Source organism: Camellia sinensis, chromosome 13, assembly GCF_055761805.1.
Source record: "Camellia sinensis isolate YWXY chromosome 13, ASM5576180v1, whole genome shotgun sequence".
Lineage (NCBI taxonomy): Eukaryota > Viridiplantae > Streptophyta > Magnoliopsida > Ericales > Theaceae > Camellia > Camellia sinensis.
Window position 1 is genome coordinate 47,542,930 of NC_138973.1, and position 23,877 is coordinate 47,566,806.

General features: G+C 36.5%; 1 protein-coding gene across 1 annotated transcript; it reads left to right on the top strand.

The window, feature by feature from the left end:
• Positions 1–642: 642 nt before the first annotated feature.
• Positions 643–15,633, top strand: LBA1 (RNA helicase). Its single transcript, XM_028223580.2, has 29 exons — positions 643–1,497; positions 3,741–3,992; positions 4,078–4,248; positions 4,403–4,453; positions 4,577–4,669; positions 4,826–4,921; positions 5,120–5,170; positions 5,254–5,372; positions 5,581–5,689; positions 5,909–6,031; positions 6,115–6,186; positions 7,709–7,780; positions 7,875–7,941; positions 8,479–8,621; positions 8,718–8,789; positions 8,870–8,998; positions 9,679–9,834; positions 10,178–10,291; positions 10,378–10,476; positions 10,560–10,637; positions 11,558–11,692; positions 12,033–12,107; positions 12,212–12,326; positions 12,558–12,931; positions 13,031–13,093; positions 13,180–13,251; positions 13,513–13,644; positions 13,926–14,045; positions 14,828–15,633. The coding sequence occupies exons 1-29, from the start codon at positions 973–975 to the stop codon at positions 14,969–14,971; spliced, it is 3,822 nt and encodes a 1,273-aa protein (XP_028079381.2). The 5' UTR covers positions 643–972; the 3' UTR covers positions 14,972–15,633.
• The last annotated feature ends 8,244 nt before the right edge of the window (positions 15,634–23,877 follow it).

The following is a 23,877-nucleotide window of genomic DNA, read 5'->3' on the forward strand; positions in this document are numbered from 1 at the left end:
ACTCGAAAATTTAATTTTATCTTTCATTCTCTTTTTTCTTTTATTATTAATAAATTACCTAATCATTTTTTTTTTAACTCTCTCATTTTCTCACATTTTACATATCAAGTAATTAAATTTTCTTTCATACTCATCTATTTAATTTTTTAAAAAAAATAAAAATTACAAATTATTAAAAAATTTATTTTTAAAAAGAAAATATTTGGTGACCCGAATTTTTGTGGCTCGAATGTGTTAAAATAATATTGTTTTACACCCAGAACGACGTTGTTTTGAATGTTTCGAGCCATTCGAAATATATTTTTTTAAATCACCTAATATTATTATTTTTAAAATTTATAACTAAATAAAATTTTAACGTTCAAATTTTTTTTAACAATTCATCTTTTAAAGCACGACTCAAAACTAACTCTAAAAACTAAACCAAAAGCAAACTAAGGTCTTGTTTGGGTATTTTAAAAAAATTAAAAAGTTAAAAAGTTATTATCCTATTTAAATCACATCATCTTATTGAAATTATATTACCTCTCTACTACATCACTTCACACTCAATCTATATTTTATAAAAAGTTAAAAAATACACTTATTTACATTATTCCAAATCACCCCTTAATTTATCAGGTCCCAAACACTACACAAGTCACGTGACACGTCAGCATCCATCCATTCTCTCTCTCTCTCTCTCTACCCTTCCTCGTCACGTCCCCCATTTTCACTCTCTCTCTCTCTGTCTCTCTCTTGCTTCTCCCGGACACCCCCCCCTCTGTTAAATATTCGAATTCCAAACCCTAACCCTAATTCCCACCCAATCAGTCCCAAACTCCAACCTAATACACTCCCATTTCTAAACCCTAACCCTAACCTCAATTTAACGCTATCTATTATCTATCTGTATTGTACTATATTTTATATAAATACATATACACACACATACACTTCGAAGGGTTTCATAGCTGTTTCTGGTTCGATTGCATGATGGATTCTCACGGCAACAATCTCTACGACACGGCGTCTCAGCCCGACACCGGCAACGACGACGCTTACACCTTCCTCGAATTCAACACTCAAGGCGAGGACTTTGATTATCCTGAATTTCAAGAGCTATCTCAGCCAATTCGATCCTCTGTTTGGCCCACACCCTCCGATTCTGTCTCTGATGCAGCTGATCGAGCTGATAGGGCCTCTTCCGATCACCAATCGGACGCTTCTCCCGTCTCCGCTACGTCCGGGAGCGGCGCCAAAGGGAGGGGCGGTGGCGGAGGGAGTAATCAGGCGGTGGTTGACGCGCTAGCGGCTGGGATGAGTGGGTTGAACTTTGAAGAGACTGGGGATGATGAGAATTATGAGTATGGTAAGGGGGATTTTACGGCGCATGCTTGTCGATACTGTGGGGTGACCAACCCGGCTTGTGTTGTGAGGTGTAATGTGCCATCGTGTCGCAAGTGGTTTTGCAATTCGAGGGGAAACACTTCTGGGTCACACATTGTTAACCATCTGGTATGTGGGTTTTGTTTTGTTTCTTCATATATATATATATATATATATTAAGTATTTGTATATATCTATTTGTTTGGATATCTTGTTAGTTGACCTTGAAAGTTGTGTTTTTTAGGGTGCATTGAATGTTGATGTACTTATTTTTGAATTTGGGATGGAGAATTTGGGAAAGTACATCTAGATTAAAGTGAATGTTGGATGTGCACGAGTGCTTGGGGTTCTCTGGCTGAATTTGAGTCTCAAGCATTTTGTTTTGAAATTGTGTTCCTGACTTGATAGTTTCTATATGGATTCCCTCATAAATTCGCATCGAACTATGCCTGAATCACGAAGTGAGGATCGTAAGATTGTGATAACTAAGATTGTAATGTCATAAATCCAATATATCTTGAGGTTCACATTCCATAGGTTTTTTTTTTTGATAAGCTAAATATTAATGACAAAAGTCTTAGAGGTGGCAAACCCTGTGTACCAAAAAAAAAAAAAAAATCAAAGCTTAAATGTTATACATCAAAGGGCACATTCAAGCCTCCTATAAACTGCACGAAAGATAAAACTGAGAAAGGACAATCCTTTATGATAAAAAAAGCCTTTTGGCTGTGTTTGGATCAAATGGAAAAGAAAAAGAGAGAAATTAGCTTATATTTGTTCACATTTCCCTCCCACTTTAGTTTCCCATCACAAATCCTTTATCATAGAAAAAGCCTTTTGGTTGTGTTTGTATATGTGATTTCGTTTCCTTTTTCGTTGAAAAATTCAAGATCCTAACATAACCTCAGACATCTGTAAATAGTCCTCCATAGCCACATTGGTTTTGATAGCTAGGTGAAAAAGGTTTGAAAAACTTCCCTAAGAAGTCTAATGATAGCACCATAGATCAAGCCCAAACCTCACTATCCCCTCATTCCACACCCTCATGATTTCCTTGCACAAATTCACTCCAGAAGGCCCAACAACTCGATCAGTGGTAGTGGACCTGTTACCCCTATTCTCCAATATTTCCTGTCCACCATTTTTTCCCCACAACCTCTCTTGCGTACCCAATTGAACTTTTTTGAATATCTCCAACTTCCCTACCCCAAACCCCCCTTTTAAATGGGCTAGCACACACTGCCCCATTCAACCAAATATTACTTCATCTCCTCTAATCCTCCCAAAGATCTGCAAACTCTCTGACCCTACTCATTACTGGACCAGGAACAATGAAGATGGACATAAAATAAACAGGTAAGCTTGGAGTGCTCTTAATCAAGATCAATCTTTCCACTTTAGATATATACTGGTCCTGTTTGGTGTAGTTGTTAAAACAGATTATAGATTATAGCTTAATAGATTATAGATTATGACTTTAATCAGAAGCTGTTAATCTGTTTGGTATAACTGTTGGATTATAGATTTAAGTTGCTGAGTAGTGTTTGTCAAATAAGCTGTGAAGTAGCTTTTTCAATTAACTTTTATTTTTTATTATTCACTATTTGTCTACATTTCTTATAAAAAATAATAATAATATTTTATAGTCAATTTGGGTCTTTTTCTATTTTTAAAAAAATAAAAAATAAAAAAATCTAAGAGTATAACCGTAAATTAATATGTCCACAGCAGAAGCTGATAATCAGAAGTAAGGGGTGAGCAGCTTCTCAGAATCAGCTTTTTTGACTTAAAATAAGTTGTTAGAATCAGAAGCTGTTTGAAATAAGTTTAACCAAACAGTCCAAAATAACTTTTTAAAAGCCAGAAGTCATAAGTTGGCTCAAAAAAGCTCTACCAAACGCCCCCACTACATCTTCCATGTAGCAAGTTTCCTCTCAAGTCTCTCCATTACACCATCCGACAAACCTTTAGCTTCAAACTTAGACGTTTGGGGCATTCCCAATTATTGAGTGGGCAATGTCCTGTTAAGGTTGTTAAGTTATCCAAAACTCCACAAATTCGTTTAATTTAGTCGAATGTAAAATTTAGAAGAGAATTGATTCTGAAGTTTGCTAGTTTGGCATGAAGGCCTTATTTATTATTATTATTAATATTTTTTGAGTTTATAGTTTAGGGTTCTTGTCTCAATTTTTTCTCTTATTGTCACTTGTTTCATGTCATGTTTTCATTTTGAATTCAATTGCGTGAAGTTCACATTTCATTTTTATGATTGGTGAATGCCTGGTGTAGTAAGCTTATAATATTTCATAATGAGAGGTATTTTATTCTGATAATTTTTATGAGTCAGGATGTGATGTTATTGTTTTTTGTAGGTTCGAGCTAAACACAAAGAAGTTTGTCTTCATAAAGATAGTCCCCTGGGAGAAACAATCCTTGAATGTTACAATTGTGGATGCCGCAATGTGTTCCTTCTTGGTTTCATCTCTGCGAAGACGGAGAGTGTTGTTGTTTTACTGTGTAGGGAGCCTTGTCTTAGTGTCAATGCATTGAAGGACATGAATTGGGACCTAAGTCAGTGGTGTCCCCTTATTGATGACAGATGTTTTCTGCAGTGGCTTGTTAAGGTTGCTATTTTATTTTCTCTATGTTGTCATTTCTGTTTTTTCTGTATTGTGCTTCCCAAAGTTGCTAACGTGTTGCACTTTGCAGGTTCCATCTGAACAAGAGCAGTTGAGGGCACGTCAAATCAGTGCTCAACAAATAAACAAGGTTGAAGAACTTTGGAAGACTAATCCTGATGCTACCTTGGAAGATCTTGAGAAGCCTGGTGTGGATGATGAACCTCAACCTGTTGCCTTGAAGTATGAAGACGCATATCAGGTTCCTATTTTTGCAATGTTGAGCTGTAGCTGTGAATTGGTGTTGCACATGTTATGATTGTTTTTACGGCATGAAATTCTTTGGAGGTGTTGTAGTTATGTGCCTACATTAGTTTTACTAATAAGCTCCTTTGCTGCTGTATTTCGTATTGCAGTATCAAAATGTGTTTGCACCACTAATCAAACTTGAAGCCGACTATGACAAAGTATGGTTTTCAATTTTATTGTCTTGTCTTGTGACACATTGATTGTTTCAATTTAGTGCTCTGTCATTTCTGTAGTTTAATCTTATGTAAATTTGATTTTTCTTTATTTTTTTTGTTGTGCAGATGATGAAAGAATCTCAAAGCAAAGACAATGTCACGATACGTTGGGATATTGGTCTCAACAAGAAACGCATTGCATATTTTGTTTTTCCGAAGGTGCTTCCCTATGTTGCTTTTCGTCCTTACTTCGTTTCTTGTAATTTCAATTCCAGTTGCATTAACCTTTTCTTTATATCTGTCCCTAGCTTTTCAATTGGCATTTAAATTTGGTTAAACTCTTATCTAACCTACACATACACTTTCTTATTGTAGGAAGATAATGAGTTGCGTCTTGTACCTGGTGATGAGTTGCGGCTACGTTATTCAGGAGATGCAGCTCATCCAGCTTGGCAGTCAGTAGGCCATGTGGTAAGCATTCTTTTTCTTGAGTTTTGATTCATCTTTTCCCTTTTCTCATATCCAGTTTTTGATTAGTGGTATAATTTCTTTTGATTGATTTTTCTGCTGAGGAAATTTTAAATGAAAGATGTCCTTTACTCATTTTGTATTCTTTACTAGACGTGGGTGCATTTTATAGATGGTCTGATGGGTTAATATTTGTTGCAGATAAAATTAACTGCACAAGAGGAGGTTGCTCTTGAGCTTCGTGCCAGTCAGGTAGATTGGTTATAAACTCTGGTGGCTTCAGTTTGCTTTGACTGATAACTGCCATTAACACTTACGGTTAGCATTTTCTGCAGGGAGTTCCTGTTGATGTGACCCATGGTTTTAGTGTTGATTTTGTGTGGAAGAGCACAAGTTTTGATCGGATGCAAGGGGCAATGAAAACTTTTGCCGTGGATGAAACAAGTGTTAGTGGGTGGGTTAGCTGCTTTGTATTGTACTAGTTTTGAGTCAATTTGGAGTAAATTGAGTTTGTGTTTAAATTAAAGTAGGCATTGCTAAACCTGCTAAAATATTGAGCAATTAGCCTGCTTTGTTTCCTTACTTTTTGGAGATTCTTTTTTCTTTGCTGCTGAATTCTTAGTGGAGTTAATTGAGTTTGATGTAATGCTTCTTTCATGTAGCTACATCTATCATCACTTGCTGGGACATGAAGTCGAGGTTCAGATGGTCCGTAATGCATTGCCTCGTCGTTTTGGTGCACCTGGCCTACCAGAGCTTAATGCGTCTCAAGTAAGCTGTCTTGACTGCATACTCTTTCGATTTATGATCATTTGAATACTAAGCTTTATTTAATGTAGATGAATAGCGTTTTGTCCCTAATACTTGTGCCTCTCTTTCTATGACTTTCTAGATGCATTTCTTGCTCCTGTTTTATATTTTCCCAATTTTAGGATTTATTATATTGTGGTGCTATTTTTGAGGGTCTTGACCATCGTGATCTATTGATAGATTTTTGCTGTAAAAAGTGTCCTTCAAAAGCCAATAAGTTTGATTCAAGGTCCACCTGGCACTGGAAAAACTGTGACTTCTGCAGCAATTGTATATCATATGGCCAAACAAGGCCAGGGGCAGGTAAGCTCATTAGCATGTTTTCCAATTATTCACATCCTGTATTTCATTGCATGCTTTTGTTTTTGATAATTTGTTATTGTCAGGTATTGGTTTGTGCTCCCAGTAATGTAGCTGTTGATCAACTGGCTGAAAAGATTAGTGCCACGGGATTGAAGGTACACACATTACTTGGTTAATGGTAAAGCCATATTTACAGCAATACCAGATTTGGTTGTTTGATCTTATGGTGGTACCTGGTTTAGTTGATGCTTCTATTTAGTTTGTTTCAGGCATGGTTGCATAATTTGTATAGCCACTAGCTGAAGTTAAGGCTGCAAATACCTCACTTATTTAGGTTCTGCTCAGTTAGTTTTGGAATTTGTTGGGTTTGGCTTGAACTTGGCATGAGCTCCAATAGAATATTTGTGTCCAAGCTCTACTTGCATGATTTTTTATGAAGAGCTGGGGGAGTGGCTTAGCCTGGTTTTTATTAGATTGGAAAAAAGAGAGGAGAAATGTGTGTGTGTGTGTGTGTGAGAGAGAGAGAGAGAGAGAGAGAGAGAGAGGGAGAGATGGTTGTGGTGATCAGATCTAATTATAAAAACCTAACTAAATTAAAGCTCCTAATAAAAAAATTACAAAACCGTCAATTATCTTTTTATTCAACTCCTTTGTGTTCCCCATCAGCTGGTAGGGCACATAAATTTCAAGAAAATAGCAAACCACATATTTATGTTGTTGCACATAATTCAATGTTCTCCAAAGATTACGTGTGTAAGAATAGGAGCTTCTACGACCACTATAGATAAACCCATATGACCGTCACTTGTTATGAGGCTCCCAATCCCCAATGGAGATTCTAAACACTTCTCCGGGATGCCAAGAGCTTGCCCTCAAGTTTCCTTGGATTGTCCACTTTGTGCCTCATTTTTGCCCAAGGGGCTATTAGGAAGCACACTAGCAATTTGAGCCATTTCCATGGTGATAGAGTAAACATCACCCATGCTTGAGAAGTCATAATGGCGTTAGAAAATTCGACACATCGACAAAGTTCAATTCATTAGTTGCTATGCACTCCAGACAACCTCTAAGAAATTATCTAATTTACAAAAAATACTCATGCCCCTCCAAGGTTGTGAGATCTCTATAATTATGAAAATGCCATAGGCCCATACTAGTGTGGAAACAAGTCCCATAGCATGCACAATGCCTGCCTGTGCCAAACCTATTGAAGGCAACTCAATGGTCATGAGCAAGACTCTAGTTAAGCTCGCAACTAGTAACACCAGGCAATACTCTAAATGAACATGAATTATTGTTGAGCCTATTGTGGTGTAGGCTTATTTGTAAAAGAGGCATGTTATATATTTCTATATATATTGTTTCATTTTAAACTTTTATTGGTGATATCCTTTCAAAGAAGTTAAAATGATATCCCCCCATTATTGTTTGAAGGATGATATTTGATCAAACAATTGGGAATGAACTAATGAAACTTTAAAGGTAGGACAAATCAAAATTGAATCTGCAGTCATGTCCTGGTTGGTGGTTAATAATATTGCTTCTGTGTTCCATGAATGTTAGCAACATTCTGCTGCATTTTATTCTTTTATTTGATTTTTCCTTGTCCATTGTTGTGTTTTTATTTATTTTATTTTTTATATTTTATTTCCCACTTTTAATTTTTAAATAAGTCAGGTTGTTAGGCTCTGTGCAAAATCAAGGGAAGCTGTAAGTTCTCCTGTTGAGCATTTAACCCTCCACCATCAGGTTTGTTTGTTAATTGTTCAAATATTTTGTGCATATTGCTTTTTTATAGCTTCTGTGTTTTGGGCATTACGCCTCTTACATTGTTTTACTGCAGGTTCGGCATCTTGACACATCTGAAAAGAGTGAACTTCATAAGTTACAGCAACTGAAAGACGAACAAGGTGAGATTTGATGTTGTTATCAGGGTTCTCCATTAACTTGCGGTTATGAGGTTTGCTGTTCTTTGCTTGAACTCATTAGTATGGATCACCTTGTTACTGGTGATGTGCTATCATATTATGTGCTATTGCATGTAGGTTTGTGCTATCAAATTTTGGTGCCCCTTCTTGAACCTCACCTGTTTCCATCACTAGATGTGTTCGTGATGTTTTCATTAAACTAACAAATAATAGCATCATTTTGCTTGGTTGTTAGTTTGTACTCTTTATAATTTATGTTAAACCATGGGGGAAAAAAATCTTTTCATTTTTTTCTTCTAAATTTTTGTTGTTAGTTAAACCTTTGATTGGGACTCTCTTTCCAAGGATAACGTACATTCTATGCATAAAAAAAAGTTTATTCCTTTAATGCAACTATTGTGACCGTAGTGTTTTTGTGTTTGTGGGTGGGTGCTTATGTGAACTTGGAAACGCATGTACGTCATGATCTGAATTTACTTTAATGGAGATTTTCTTATATATATATATATATTTCTACAGGAGAATTATCCAGTAGTGATGAGAAAAAGTATAAAGCTCTGAAGCGAGCAACGGAGAGGGAGATTTCTCAGAGCGCTGATGTCATTTGTTGCACGTGTGTTGGTGCTGGCGATCCTCGACTGGCTAATTTTAGATTTCGGCAGGTTAGTTGTGAAATTATTTAAGTCAATAAAGGAATGACAAGCTTTTCAGCTATGATTTACACATTTTTTTTAATATATTTTTATAATTGTTGATAGGTCCTTATTGACGAGTCTACTCAAGCAACAGAGCCCGAGTGTCTTATTCCCTTAGTTCTCGGAGTGAAGCAGGTAGTTGCGAAAACCGTTCTTGGCATGCCATTTTCCAGTTTATTGTTATCTCCTTTTTCTAATTGAGATTTCTCTTTTAGGTGGTTCTTGTTGGTGACCATTGCCAGCTTGGTCCAGTCATAATGTGCAAGAAAGCAGCTCGGGCTGGGCTAGCCCAGTCTCTATTTGAACGCCTAGTGCTACTTGGTGTGAAACCAATTAGATTGCAGGTGATAGTTCTGTTTTAGTTTTGTGTATACGCATGTCAACATGTGGGAACTTTTATTTGTCTGTATAACGTGGAAGGTTGTCTTCTATATTGTCTTCTGGGAATCTCTTATATGGTTGCTATACCTTGCACAAAGCTTAACACTCTTTAATGCATACCCTTTTAAGGTCCTTGCAAGTTTCTTGGCTGTGTCAGTGTGTATCGCATGATGTTCCTCTTTCTCTGTTCATCGGTTTCTATATTGGAGCCAAGGTCCAATTTTCATAAAGTGATTTGTAACTTTATCGTTTGGTTTTTGTTATTGGCACAAGCATGTGTAGTGACTTGTTTACATTCTGGCACTATATATCAACATATTTGCCTGTTTTTTCAGTAGTATACCTTAAACACCATGTATTTGTTATGCTTGGTGTTGGTGGTGCATATTCTTCGGTGATAATAGTTGCTGACTTGCTTTTGATTTTGTTTTAAGAAATGTTGACAATTGGTTTTCTTTATGCCATTAATGATGTTCCTTAATATAGTTTTGTAAATGTGTATAAGGCAAGGATTTTGAGGTGAGGGATTCTACCATGCTCTCTCAGCTGTTATTGCACCTCTACCAAATGTTTCTGAACATATCCTGCTTGTACAAAGATATGGCAATACTGACATCTAATGTATTGTGCTTTTGAATTCCAGGTTCAATACCGTATGCATCCTGCCCTTTCGGAATTCCCCTCTAACAGCTTTTACGAAGGTACACTTCAAAATGGGGTGACCATCAATGAAAGGCAATCATCAGGCATTGATTTTCCTTGGCCTGTGCCAAACCGTCCAATGTTCTTTTATGTTCAGGTATCATGATTTCTTTTATAAATTTTTGCATTATAATCGATCATTTGTAACATAACGATTAGCGAGTATTAAGCAAATGCTTTTTTGGCCATGTGGAAAATACTCAAAGCTATACTCGACCACTTCTCTTAGAAACTTTTTAGTCATGATATACAAAATTTTTAGCAAGGAAACTTTTTGGACACAACATTTTAGCCCCTTAGCAGATCCTAAGAGATTTTGATGAAGCACAACTAGGCTTGGCTTTGTTATTTCTATTCCTTCAAACTTTCTATTCCTTTGAACTCTTTCTCTCACTCCCCCCAAATATTTTTGTTTTGAACCTGGATTGTTGTTTTTTTAGATGGGACAAGAGGAGATAAGTGCTAGTGGAACATCGTATCTAAACCGGACAGAGGCTTCAAATGTTGAAAAAATTGTGACTACCTTTCTAAGGAGTGGTGTGGTTCCTAGTCAGGTGTGACTATTGATCTGCTTAGCTTCTTGGTTCCTGTTGCTGGATCTATTGTATGTTATAATCCATTTTTGTTCAACATTTTACAGATTGGGGTTATTACACCATACGAGGGACAACGAGCATATATTGTGAACTATATGTCAAGAAATGGTGCTCTCAGACAGCAACTTTACAAGGAAATTGAGGTACTATATGCATATGACTTATTGCATAGAAGTGCAACTATATCCATGGCCGAGAATGCTACATTTAATATTTGCTTTTACAGGTTGCAAGTGTAGATTCATTCCAAGGAAGGGAGAAAGATTACATTATTTTGTCTTGTGTGAGGAGTAATGAACATCAGGTTGGTTCATACTTCTTTTGGATTGTGTGTTTGGTTGGTGTCTACTTGTAAGTAGCTTCTATTGTGGCGCTACTGGCAATAAACTAAGTGTTACTGTCTCCACATGCATTGTTGTGTCTGCTCATGAAATAGGTGCTTGTAAATACTTGCTAAATTTTAATATTCAAAATTTGATATAAAGTTTTTTGATGGAGTTAAAATTTGAAGTAATTTTCGTCCTGGCATATTCTGCAGTCAGTAATAGGTCAACTCTAAAAGTCAGACCTGTATTTGTTTGGTTCAGTTATAAGTGGTAGCTTGTCTAGAAGTATTATATGCAATTGATGAAGGTTTTACTTAAATTTTCGTATTTAGTGGTATTATTAGGGCTGCAAACTAGCCGAGCTTGAGCTCGGCTTGTTTGCTTATCGAGCTCATTTATTGAGCTCGAGCTTGGCTCAATAACTAACTGGGCTCAAGCTCGGCTCGGCTCATTAATATTAATAAAACTTGAGCTCGGCTCACTCAATTTTTAAAATATTGTTTATATTATTTAAATAAAAAATATTATTTATATTATTTAATATATAAATAATATATTTATTATATAATTTAAATAAAGATAAACGAGCCGAGCTCGAATAAGCTCGGCTCGTTTAAACGAGTCGAGCTAAGCCAAGCCCTTAACGAGCTGAGCTGAGCTTGTTCATGAACGGTTCATTTGCAGCCCTAGGTATTATCAGAAAATCTTCGATTTGTTCTCCATGATGGCCTTTTGTTTTCGGCTTGATTATTCTCTTTGTAGTGTGGACCTGCTTTGGGTTAGTTATTTTGTTTGTTACACACACAATTGTTTGACTTAACTCGTAAGCTTATATTTATCATGTTGTTGCATACACAATAACAAGCTGATCCTTGATAATTGTCTCTTTTTTATCCAGGGCATTGGATTCCTTAATGATCCAAGGAGGCTTAATGTTGCACTCACCCGTGCTCGTTATGGCATTGTCATCTTGGGAAACCCTAAAGTTCTAAGTAAACAGCCACTGTGGAATGGTTTATTGACACACTACAAGGTATCCACGTTTCTTGATTTCTGTGATGTTGTTTATGATGGAGTACATTAGTTAGAGTATACATTAGTGAATTATGATTTGAATGTTGATACGGGCCTACTGATATTGATGTTTGGTGACATTCTGCACAAATGGCGTTTTGGGTACTGATGCTGGGACCTTGAATTGTTCACTAGTCAATTTATCCTTCTGCATGTTGATCTTCCTGCTTTAGGAGTCCATAAAAATGATCAAGTTGTGTTCGAGTTGGCATTCTGGTTTTAGAATTATATATAATTTGTGCTAGCTATTAATTGGTGCTTCCCTACCCCTTTTCTTTCCTTTTACTCTGTTTCTTCAGGAGCACGAGTGCTTGGTGGAGGGGCCTTTGAATAACTTGAAGCAGAGTATGGTTCAGTTTCAAAAGCCTAAAAAGGTTTGGCTTTGAATAAATGAATCGATATTTATTTAGTTTTTGTTGTATCGATAGATGACTATGAATCATGTTGAGGGGGTGATTATATGGCTGGTATGATGCAGATCTACAATGACCGCAGACTTTTCTTTGGTGGTGGACCTGGAATTGTGCCCGATAATTTTGGGTCTGCTGCCTCATCAAGTCCAAATTCTGATAGGAGAAACAGTCGTTCTAGGGGTATGTTGGATGTGGTATACTGTATTTCAAATTTTTTTAACTACAGCTTAACGGTCTCTGTCAAATCTGGGTTTAGTTGGCCCCTCGCCCTAGGATCTCATCCATTTCCAATATTATCAATGCAAGATGTAGAATCTGTGTGCTTTTTCACATCTTTCTTTGGGCTGTTGTTTTATTAGATAGTTCCACCAATTGCTCATGAACAACACTCTTTTTTCTCCTGGCAAACAGGTTCGTATATGCCATCTGGCCCACCCAATGGTACCCATAAACCTGGGGTACATCCTGCTGGTTATCCTATGCCTCGGGTGCCTCTTCCACCATATCACAGTGCGCCCCCTTCGCAACCCTATGCTATTCCAACTCGTGGAGCTGTTCATGGACCCATTGGGGCTGTTCCTCATGTTCCTCAACCTGGAAATCGGGGTTTTGGGGCTGGGCGTGGTAGTGCTGGTACCCCTATTGGCAGTCATCTTCCACACCAGCAAGGCTCCCAGCAACCTATTGGAAGTATTGGATCCACTTTCAACTTTCCTCCTCTGGAGAATCCAAACAGCCAGCCATCTGTTGGCGGACCGCTATCTCAGCCTGGATTTGTTTCTAATGTTTGTACTTTTAATTATTGTTATGGTCTTCTATTCTTATGTACCTTCACCTCTCTTTAACATGGTTGGGTAATTTTTTTTCCCGTGTGTGCGCCACAGATGACAGTTCAAGGACCAAGCCAAACATTTCGTGATGGTTTCTCTATAGGGGGCATGTCTCAGGTATCTGATTTTGTGAATGCCAAACATTGTTTCTGGAATTGGTTGTCTTCATTTTCTTGAAAATTTATCCATCAACCACAACACAGGATTTCTTGGGTGATGATTTCAAAAGCCAGGGATCACATGTTCCATATAATGTTGCTGACTTCTCTACACAGGTAATAATAGTTAGTGTTATTAAGCATACACATGCATTCAATCAATAGCTACACCACAAATTTGCAGTGCATAAATATTTGATTTACATGTCCACGGTGGTTGAACCGAAAGGCTATTTGTCTCGTTAAGTTGTTTTTTCCTTCAAAGAACATTCTATGTTTGACTCATTTGGCAAGTGCATTGCATTATTCCTTGATAATTGTTGTGTCCAACAATTTTAAATGTTGACAATTGACATGTGTTATTGCCTTGCAATGCAGGCTTCTCAGAGTGGATATGCTGTTGATTATGTTACACAGGGAGCCCAAGCTGGGTTTCCGGGAAGCTTTCTAAACCAGAATTCTCAGGGTGGATATTCTCGCTTCAGTACAGGAAATGATTTCTTGTCTCAGGTTTGTTCATTTGTTTTTTTTTCTAGGGTGGTTGGTAGTTTCATTAACTCTGATTAAAAAATTAAAAAGAAATCAAAGGTAATATGAAGCTTAAAGAAAACCATTTCAAGGACAAGTTAAAAACAAAAGAGCATCAATGCAATAGTATTATGATCCTGGGTATATGCCTAGAGAATGCACCAGTGATGGTTTTATTTTTGTTTTCTTCTTTTTTTTTATACTTCCCGTTTTGTTTATTTTATTTTTGTTTTGGGCCTCACTCTATTGAATTGTTGTGACAGGATTACATGGCTCACGGTTCCCAGGGTCTGTTTACACGGGTTGGATTCAATGATCCATCACAAGATGATGCTTCCCAGAGCCACTTCGGTGTGGCCAATGCCAACCCACTTCAGTCTCAGGTTTCTTGTCCTAGTGCTTCTTGTTGGAGAAATTATGTAGATAAAATTATCAAAAGGGGTAATGATATACAAACAGAATTGTTATATAGAATGATGCAGCATTTGGTGATCCTTTCATTTCGAACTATAACATTTGTTATTGTGGCTTATAATTTCAAGAATGTTACTATCACATCATTCTTGTTGAGTTGTGTATGAAAATGTTACCTGTAAATCATTTTCCTTGCCAAAATGGGTAGGCATAGAAAGTATGATTTGTGCCAGGATCTGTGTAAGTTTGGTCCTTCGCCTTTCTTTACCAATTTATGAAAGGAAAATTCTACTTCACTAGAATTGTTATACATAATTTTGCTTAAGAATGATGTGGCAATGTCATTTGTGTAACTAAAGGCATCTTAATATACTCTTTATTAATGGATTTTCAATTCAAATTCAATCATGATTTCACCAATCAATCAATAGTTTGTGTTTGGAGGTATTGACCAAGAGTCGGTTAAGATGCCTTTAATTACACAAATGACACTGCCATATCATTCTAGTGCAAAATTCTGGTTGAATAGCATTTTTCTTATTCTGAAGTGAGAGGCTCAAAAACCCAGCCAAGTCATTATGTATGAGTTTTCTGTATAGATTTTCTGTTTGTATATCACCACTTTATGAAATTATGAAAGGGCTTGTTGCAGATGTTCGTTGCCCTTTCTAACTTGTAATATCATTTTGTTTTGTTGGTTGGTGAAATTCTTCAAATTTCAGTGTATTATAAGATTTTCGCTTGTTTGCAGGGTCTGATGAATCCTCTGTATTCCCAGCCGTTTGCCCACTACAATACACAGCCAATAAACTTGCAAGCTACACAGCAGCAGCAACAGCAGCAACCGCAGCAGGGTCAGAACTCCCAGAATCAGAAACTTCATTACAGCGGGTGAGAAATTCACAGGAGGCTTATATCTGCGATGGGTTATAGTCTTTGCATCCAGCAACTTGTTTTGTGCTGTCATGTGTGCCTATTTTATTGCCTCGAGACACTGAAAGGTTTTGCCAAATAATTGAAGCCTAAGCATATTGTGATAGCACAAACATTAAAAGATGATTCTAATAATTTTAGAATCATCAGCAAGTTTGAGTTGGCAGAAGGCTATGGGTCTCGGAGCAGACACGGGTGGCACATTCAGGGCTGTGAAAGAAAAGGATAAAACCCCACTTATATCTTCCTCAAGTTTTGTATTGTGTTTCGGAGAACGTAAAATCATTTGGTTTGTGGGAGAGAGATCATTACATGGCATGGTTTTGTTGGAAGGGTTCTGTTGTTCAGAAGCCGGGGAAAATCCATTATTCATACAGAGGAGCTTAAGACTGTAAAATCTTTGTACAGAATGCGAGGGGATAGTCGCCGGACCCTTTCAGATCTTCCTGACATGTAATTTTATACTCTTCATTATTATTATTATTTGATAGACGATGACATGTTGATATGTGCTCAGGACTTCTGGGTGCAAGCATTGCAAACCCTAATTGACAATCTAGACTTGGTAGTAGGTATGTGAATTTGTGATACTGGTTTTTGAATGAAATGAGGGTGCTTTGAAAATTCTGTAGACTGCTGAGTTATTTTGTTTGGGAGTCCAAAACAAAGCATTCTCTCTGTGGTGGCAATTTTCTTTTGATTATTGGATATAGATATAGTAATTCATTACTTGAATAGGTTTCACATTTCATGTTTTATATATCAAAATGCATATGTGACAATCAGATACACAAATTCAGTTATTACTAATTGGAGAATTTTCTTTTGATTATTGGATATACTAATTCATTACTTGAATAGGTTTCACATTTCATGTTTTATATATCAAAATGCATATGTGAGAATCAAATACACAACTTAAGTTATTACTTATTACTATATCGAAACTTATAAGTCGGCAAATGACCCAAAAAACTTGTTTAATTGTTGAAGATGGACAATTTGATTTTGGTTCTAAAATTGGCCTGTCTAATCAAGTTGGTTTGTTTATTGTGTTAGCATCAAATTAACCCAATGTGAATTTTGCTACACCCTATGGTGAAAATTAAAATAATATATTTAGGTTCGATTTGTTTGATCCAGTTTATATAGGTTGGATCAATTTGGTTCTAAATTCTAAAACATAGAACTGTTGATAGAAGTTCACAATTTCAACCTGAAAAAAATTTGAGTTAATTACTTAAAAGTTTTATTGATAAATGTTATGGGAATTTAGGTCCTATCTAAGATATTTGAACCAATAAATTCTGTTTAACAACACTTAAAATATTATCAAATTTTCTCAATTTTTAAAACTAAGAATATTATCAATTTTGTATAGTAATATTCTAAATAATTGTTTCATTAACTGATAAAAAAAAAAGCATGAGATTAAACGGTTTTGTCTTTCTACTTATTGATTTGATTCAACTATCTAATAAAACTGAGAATATTATCAATTTTTTCATTTTTAAAGTTTCCCCCCCCTTAGTTTTGCACATCAATGTTCCGTCATCGTACTCCTTTGTAAACACAAAATTTTTAATTTTGTACAAAAAAATAATTCAATTTTTTCAAAAAAAAAAATGAACAAATCTTTTTTTATATAGTTTTTTTAATTTGAAAGTTGATATTTTAAAGCTTTAAAAATCAAAATATATGTCACATCACCATGTTCTTTTATAGAAAATTATAAATGATGAACAATCATTGTTTGAAGGACAATTTCAACTATTAAAAATTTAATGAGATTTGAAAATTTTAAAAATCTTAATTAGAATTTAATAGAGTATAAGTTCATAAATTAAGATTTGTATATAATGCCCCAAAAAATATATTTGGATTGGTCCAATCTAGTTAATTTAGGTTGGATCAATTTGGTTCTAAATCGAAAAACCATAGAAGCGTTTATCCTAACAATAGAGTCTTTTGGGAAGTGAGTTATAATCCATCTCTCACAAAAAGCTGATTATAATCAGCTTATAACCAAAAAACTAGTTATAACCATCTTCTCAAAATAATTCAATGTAAGTGCGAGTTTGAGAGGTTGGCAATTGGATTAGTTTAATTATTTTATTTTTATTTTTTTTGGGTACACTTTCAACTGAAAAGTTAATGGCTCAATCCCTATCAAATGTAAATTTTTAATTTTCTTTTCATGAGTGTTCATTTGTTTGTTTATTTTTTTTTTCTCACTTTGAAATTCTTTTTATAATAGTTGCTATGAATTTACATGTATGTGTTGTTAAATTGTTTAGTTTTTTTTCTTTTGATAATTAGGTGTTTAAGTCAGATTGTGCATATCTCAACTAAATACCAGGATATTATTTGAAATCTTGAATCTTATTTTCAAATTTTTATGGCTCAACCAACATTTGGGATCAAATTGTTTTTGGTTAATTATATAAACTATTATCGAATATTATCTTACGCTCATTTGTTATGAAATTGTAAATTTTAATCCTTGAATTATAAAATGCATACAACTAACCGCTCTTTGAAGGGAGTAAAATGAAAGTAATATATTTTAAGTTAAAAAGATGTATAATTGGGGGTGGATATCGGTTTGATGATATGTCTAATCCGTCTGGTTTAGTGCTATTTTTTTGAGATTTGGAAAGGTTGTTTTAGTCTATAGGACCGGGTTGGCCAACATTTTCAGCCCGAAATATTAAAAGGTTGGGTTTGAGATTTATACTTTCAACCTAGTTCGGCACGGCCCGCTAATTAATTAATTATTTATTTATTTATTTATATTACATTAAAATATATATTTTTTTGAAATCTAAATTTTATCTTTGTTGATTTTATTGAAACTCACATTTGTAGTGATGTCTGATTGAATTTATTTAAGAAATCTTTAATTTATACACAAAATCTTTCAATTTATAATATTTAAAAAATATAATGTGTGATTGAATTTAATTATGAAATATTTTAATTTTTATAGGCTGATAGGTGGGCTTAGTATTTATGATTATTTTTTAGACCGGACTTAGACAAATACAGTGACCAGATGATAGAGCCAAACCAGATTTATTATAGAATGCTAGACCGACTCGAGGTTTGTACATCCTACGTATAGTATATAGAATTTCTCATTATTTGAAATTCAACACATATGAATTCCTTGAAAAGTCCCAACACATATGATTATTATCCCTTATAATAATACTTTAATGCATTAAGAATAAACATAAAAAAAAAAAATTATTAAAAAGTTCAACACACATGATTATTATCAAAATATTAAACTTTAATATAATATAATAAAAAAAAGAAGACATTTAATTCCTTGAAAAGTCCAACACATATGATTATTATCAAAATATTAAACTTTAATATAATATAAAAAAGGAAAAAAAAAGACATTTAAAAATTGCAATTCACATATATAGATAATTGTAAATATATTAAGGAAAATGGGGTTTCTAAACCCCAAGCCTTATGGGAGCTCCAATATCTCAATCTTAATTTTCTAAATTTTTGATTAAAAAAAAACTCAGCATTTATTGATTTGGTCAAAATCCCTCATTAGCATTTAAAATCTCCTCATACAAATAATTATAGATACAGTCGATACAGCCTGTTCATAGTTACTGCAGTAGCTTTTTTAATTTCTTCTGTACACTATGGTTAGTGATAAGATTATTAAATTATTTTTATAAAAAAAATCTTAAAAAACATAATTTATATATTAAAAAAATTAAAACAAATATAAATATCTATAATTATCCTGTGCATAGCACGGGTGATATGCTAGTTTATACTATATATTAAGCAAAAGGGAGTTTTTAACCCCAAGTCTTGTGGGAGCTCCAATCTCTCAATCTAAATTTCTTGATTTTTTGATTTAAAAAAAAAAAGCGTAGCATTTATTAACTTTTCTCAACCTCCAAGTCTTATCTTCATAATAATACTTTAATGCATTAAGAACAAACATAAAAAAATTTCTTTGAAATCTAACACATATGAATTTCTTGAAAAGTCCCAACACATATGATTATTATTCCTCATAATAACACTTTAATGCATTAAGAACAAGCTCTTGGAAAGGCCAACACATATGATTATTATCAAAATATTAAAGTTTAATATAATATAATAATAATAAAAAAGCATTTAATTCATTGAAAAGTCTAACACATATGATTATTATCAAAATATTAAACTTTAATATAATATAAAAAAGGAAAAAAAAAAGACATTAAAAAAAATATTTAAAAATCACAATTTACATATATAAATAATTATAAACATAATCCGTGCATAGCACGAATGATAGGCTAGTAATACAACTATAGCAATGTTGAGGACAACTAATCACGTGACACCGCACGCGCGTCAGGATCGATCAGCCAGTGTCACTTGGCACGCTGTGGTCAACCCAGAGAAAAAAAGGAGTAACGGTAGGAGTTTGGGAAATTTCTTTTAAAAAATTTATTGGATTTGTAATTTTTTTAAAATTATTTTTTCTCTCTTACATATCAATTAATTATTATTTTTTTTTTCATTTTCAATTACTTTTTTTCTCATACACATTTATTCAATTACAATAATATATCAAATCATTCCAAACTCCCAAACTCTAAAACTACTTTCAGAATACACATTCAAACAAACTAAAAAAATTTCTAAACTCACTCCATAAAATAATTTTTAAAAACTATTCTCTCAAAATTAAATCAAACATACCTTAAATTTTTTATCAAATCTCTTATATAAGTGTGTGATTTATACAATCATATAAAAAATTTAATAAATTATTTAGAAGTTATAATATTTTTTAATAAAAAAAATAAAATTAATTAAAAAAATGAATAAAATAATAGTTAAATTTGGGTGGTGAGGAGGTGAGACCAGGGAGATGGGATGGTCCCAGAATAGCAGGTAGAGCGGGGGAAATGTGGGGCCCACTTCGACAAAAAATCAAATGAAAAAAAAAGCGAAAAAGATTCGACGAGGATATTAAGGGATTGTTTGGGGTGTTCTAAATAAGTGTATTTTTTGTATTTTTAGATAAAAAAATTGAGAAAAAAATATGGATGTTTGGGTTAATTTTTTAAATTTTTATAGAAAAATATATATTAAAAAATTGAATAAATTAGTATATAAGGAAAAATTAGGATTGACAGTTATGCAGCCGTAATTTTTAATTTTTGATAAATAATGTTAACTTTTTAACTTTTTGATTTTTTATAGATTTGTCAACCTTCACCTAACCGTCGCGGTTCTAGCTGGTTTGTTAGTTACAATTAATGCCCCTATGCTTCACTCAAATTTCTGTTTTACCCCTTACTCGTTAAAGAATTACAATAGACTGTATGTTTCATTTATGGATTTTGAAAGAAAATTAGGAAGAAAATATATATATATATATATATATATATATGAAAGTGTGTGAAATATAATTATATTTTATTTATATATATATTTTTAATTTTTTTAAAAATTCATTAACCAAATAATGTTTAAGATTTCTTTAATTATTAATAAATATCATTTTGATCTGTTCATTTATAAATCTATTCATATTGATTACTTCAATAATAAAAAATATATCTCTTTTAAAGTGGTCTGAAAAGATAAAAGTGAAATGTTGTTATAAAAATTTATAAATAAAAGGTGTACGAGCACGAAATAATTCTTCTCGTATGATCCTGTTGATCAAGTTTGCGCTCCTCCAAACGTCGTCACTTTACTTCCTTGAGAGGGAGATTTATGGTCAGGTTTGGGCTGTGGAAATCGCCGGGCAGATTTGGGTCGAACAAGTTTGGGCCGTGGTGAAATGGGCCTATCCTGAAGTGTCTTACTCGGTTAAGGTGAGGCGTGATTGAACCGAGCTATTTGGCTTCATGGTATAGAAGCCGGTCAAGCGAGATAACCGGCGCCAGGCAAGGCATATAGGTTCCATGGTTCATGAGTTAGCTCGGCAGGAAGGCCGGTGGCAAACTAGTATGAGCTGTCCCGAGCTCGGCTATGCCAAGATGCAGCCGAGCTCGGTCCTCAATGAGCTTGGTTATTGGAACGCTTGGGCTTGAAGTGCAGCATGGCCATGGGTAGCCGAGATGCTGCAATCCGGCTGCCGAGCTCCCAGTAAAGTGGGCTGGCAGTTGGGTTAGGTGTTATTCAGCAAGATTTGTGCTGACAGATGGGATAGCAGTACTACGTGTCGAGAGACTAATGAGAGTAGATTTGGAGTGCAGAAGGTATATAAGCGAGTCTGCGCCCCCCATACTGGACAGATGACATTTTTGGTGAGATAAACACTAAACAGAACTCAGTCATCTCTCTCTCTCTCTCTCTCTCTCTCTATCCCTGTGTGTGTGCCTAACTTGATGGTCGGAGGGGTTTTCCGGCCACACACCGCCGGGTAGCTCACTGCCGTTGTGCTCGCAGGTCGATCGGACAGATAGGAGCTTGGAAGAAAGGAGTGCGGGCTTACCTGAATATTTGCTTCCCGCACAATTGGCACCGTCTGTGGGAACTTTGCAGACAAAACCTTATCTTCCAGGCTAATCTGATCGCCGTCCATGGCGAACAACGAAGAGATTCCGCTGTCTGCCGTCGACGGAGTTACCCCGGAGTCGGGCAGACGGAGAGAAGGACATCCCACCATCATTCCTCTAATGGCGGACCTGGAGACTTCTCCAGGAGGACACTCCAGAGACGCGCGGGATAAGCGCGGAAGAAGTTATGGTCATTCACGGAGTCCAGACGGTCATCGGTGACAGAGAGAATCGCACGCCAGACGTCTGGAACACAAGCTAAGGGACCAGGACGCCGTCATCCGGTGAATGGCGGCGGAGATGGAGGAGCTGAAGCGGCATGTCAAAGGAAAGAGTGTAATTGGAGGGGGAGACCACAGTGAGCGCACCCAACCCCGTCGTTCAGGCAGTCAGAGTCAGCTGCACACTCATTCCATCTCTATCACCAGAAGTTACAAGGTTGGAGATTCCGACGTGCATGTAGAGAAATCCAGCGCGCAAGATAGCACTTACTAGCCCTCACATCCGGTGATGACGTCGAGGTACTCCTATTCTGCTCGTTCAGAGGATTTACAGGCAATTTTGAAGGAACGGGCTCGCCGGCGGGAGGCTCAGAGGGTATCGGCGTTTCAGCGGCTATTCTATGGGGTTCACGCCAGCGAGGAGGTCGGAATGCCTCCACCCCGCCCAGCCGCGCCTCTCCTTGTAGACACAGACTTGACGAGGCTGAGTGTCACTCCATTCTCCGTGGATATAGAGACAGCACCGCTTCCGGCAGGCTTCCACTAGCCAAAGTTTACACTTTACGACGGAAAAACTGACCCGTATATGCATGTAAGTCATTTCCAACAGATCATGGCCGGACATAGGCAGAATGACGCTCTTATATGCTTGATTTTCCCGTCGAGTTTGGGCGAGCTGGGCTTGAAATGGTTCGAGAGGCTGCTGGAGGGGAGCATTGAAAGGTGGTAGCAGTTGGCCGAAGCCTTTGTGACGCGCTTCAAAACCAACACCAAAACACCAAAGGAAGTTGATCACCTACTGAGTGTCAAGATGGAACCGAGTGACACATTGAAGGCATACAACTCCAGATATTGGGAGACCTTCAACGAGATCTTGGATTGCCCGGTCAACCTTGCAATCACACAATACAAGCGTGGCCTCCCGGTCGGACATAGACTGCGGGACTCGCTTACCATACACCAGCCGACATCCATGGGCCAGCTAATGCAGCGCATCAATGAGCATATCTGAGTGGAGGATGATGCGTCAACATCTACTGCGAAGGCAACTCCGGTAGCAACGGACAAGAGATCGGCTGGCAAAGTGCACGCGGTCGGACAAGAGTCCAACGGTTCAAATGACCGCGCTGAGGAATCGAACCGTGGCTCAAATCGTAAAAATCGGGGCAGGGGACGTCGGAATGACCGGGATGACTACCCTCGGGATGACGTAGCCGATGCAAACAGAAGGTTGAAGGCCAGGACAGGTATCACTACGGTCTTTAAGATTCCAATCTATTGCATACTTAGTGAAATCCGTGACGAGGAGTATGTCCGATTTCCTGCTAAGTTGGGTGACGGACAGAAGGGCTTTAATCCGCGGTACCGTTGCACGTTTCACCGGGAGCGTGGCCACCGGACAGAGGACTGTTTGCCTTTGAGGCAACACTTGGAAGAGCTAGTTACAACCGGACACCTAGACCTTTACATTGATGAAGGCGTGAAGGCAAATCAAGCTCCGATTGATCCGCAGGGACTGGATGATCGGGATGCGCCTCCACAAGGGGTTGTTAATGTCATCCACGGCATAATGGAACCGGCGCGTGTATGCGAGCTCCGCGGTATGTTCAAGAAGGCAGAACACGTGAGGGAGGTTTTGTCAGTTCAGCCTGCGATCAAGAGGGGGAAGACCGAAGAGAAAAATGTGATTAGTTTATTCTCAAGGGACCTAGAGCACATTCAGACGCCGCACAACGATGCCCTAGTGGTTACACTCCGCGTCAAAGAATTCGATGTCAAACGAATCTTGATCGATCAGAGAAGCTCGGTCGAGATCATGTATTACGACGCATTCAAACAGCTCAAGCTCCGGGATAGAGATTTGGCTCCGGCAACTTCGCCACTGGTTGGTTTCAACTCACAACCGGAGTGGCCTTTGGAGAAGATTATCCTGCCGGTCAAAGCGGGATTCGTGGTTAAGTAGGTGGAGTTTGGGTGTTGCAGGTACCATCTACTTATAACCTGATCCTTGGAAGAGGATGGTTTCACGCTATGCAAGCCGTGGCGTCAACCTACCACCAGGTAATGAGATTCCCCTCAGCTATGGGGGTAATTGAGGA

Bases quoted from the DNA above. Each gene is read 5' to 3' on its own strand.
- LBA1 (XM_028223580.2), top strand. From the start codon at position 973: ATGATGGATTCTCACGGCAACAATCTCTACGACACGGCGTCTCAGCCC. The intron at 6,187-7,708 runs GTACACACATTA...TAAATAAGTCAG, and splicing joins TTAGTGCCACGGGATTGAAG to GTTGTTAGGCTCTGTGCAAA. The intron at 7,942-8,478 runs GTGAGATTTGAT...ATATTTCTACAG, and splicing joins GCAACTGAAAGACGAACAAG to GAGAATTATCCAGTAGTGAT.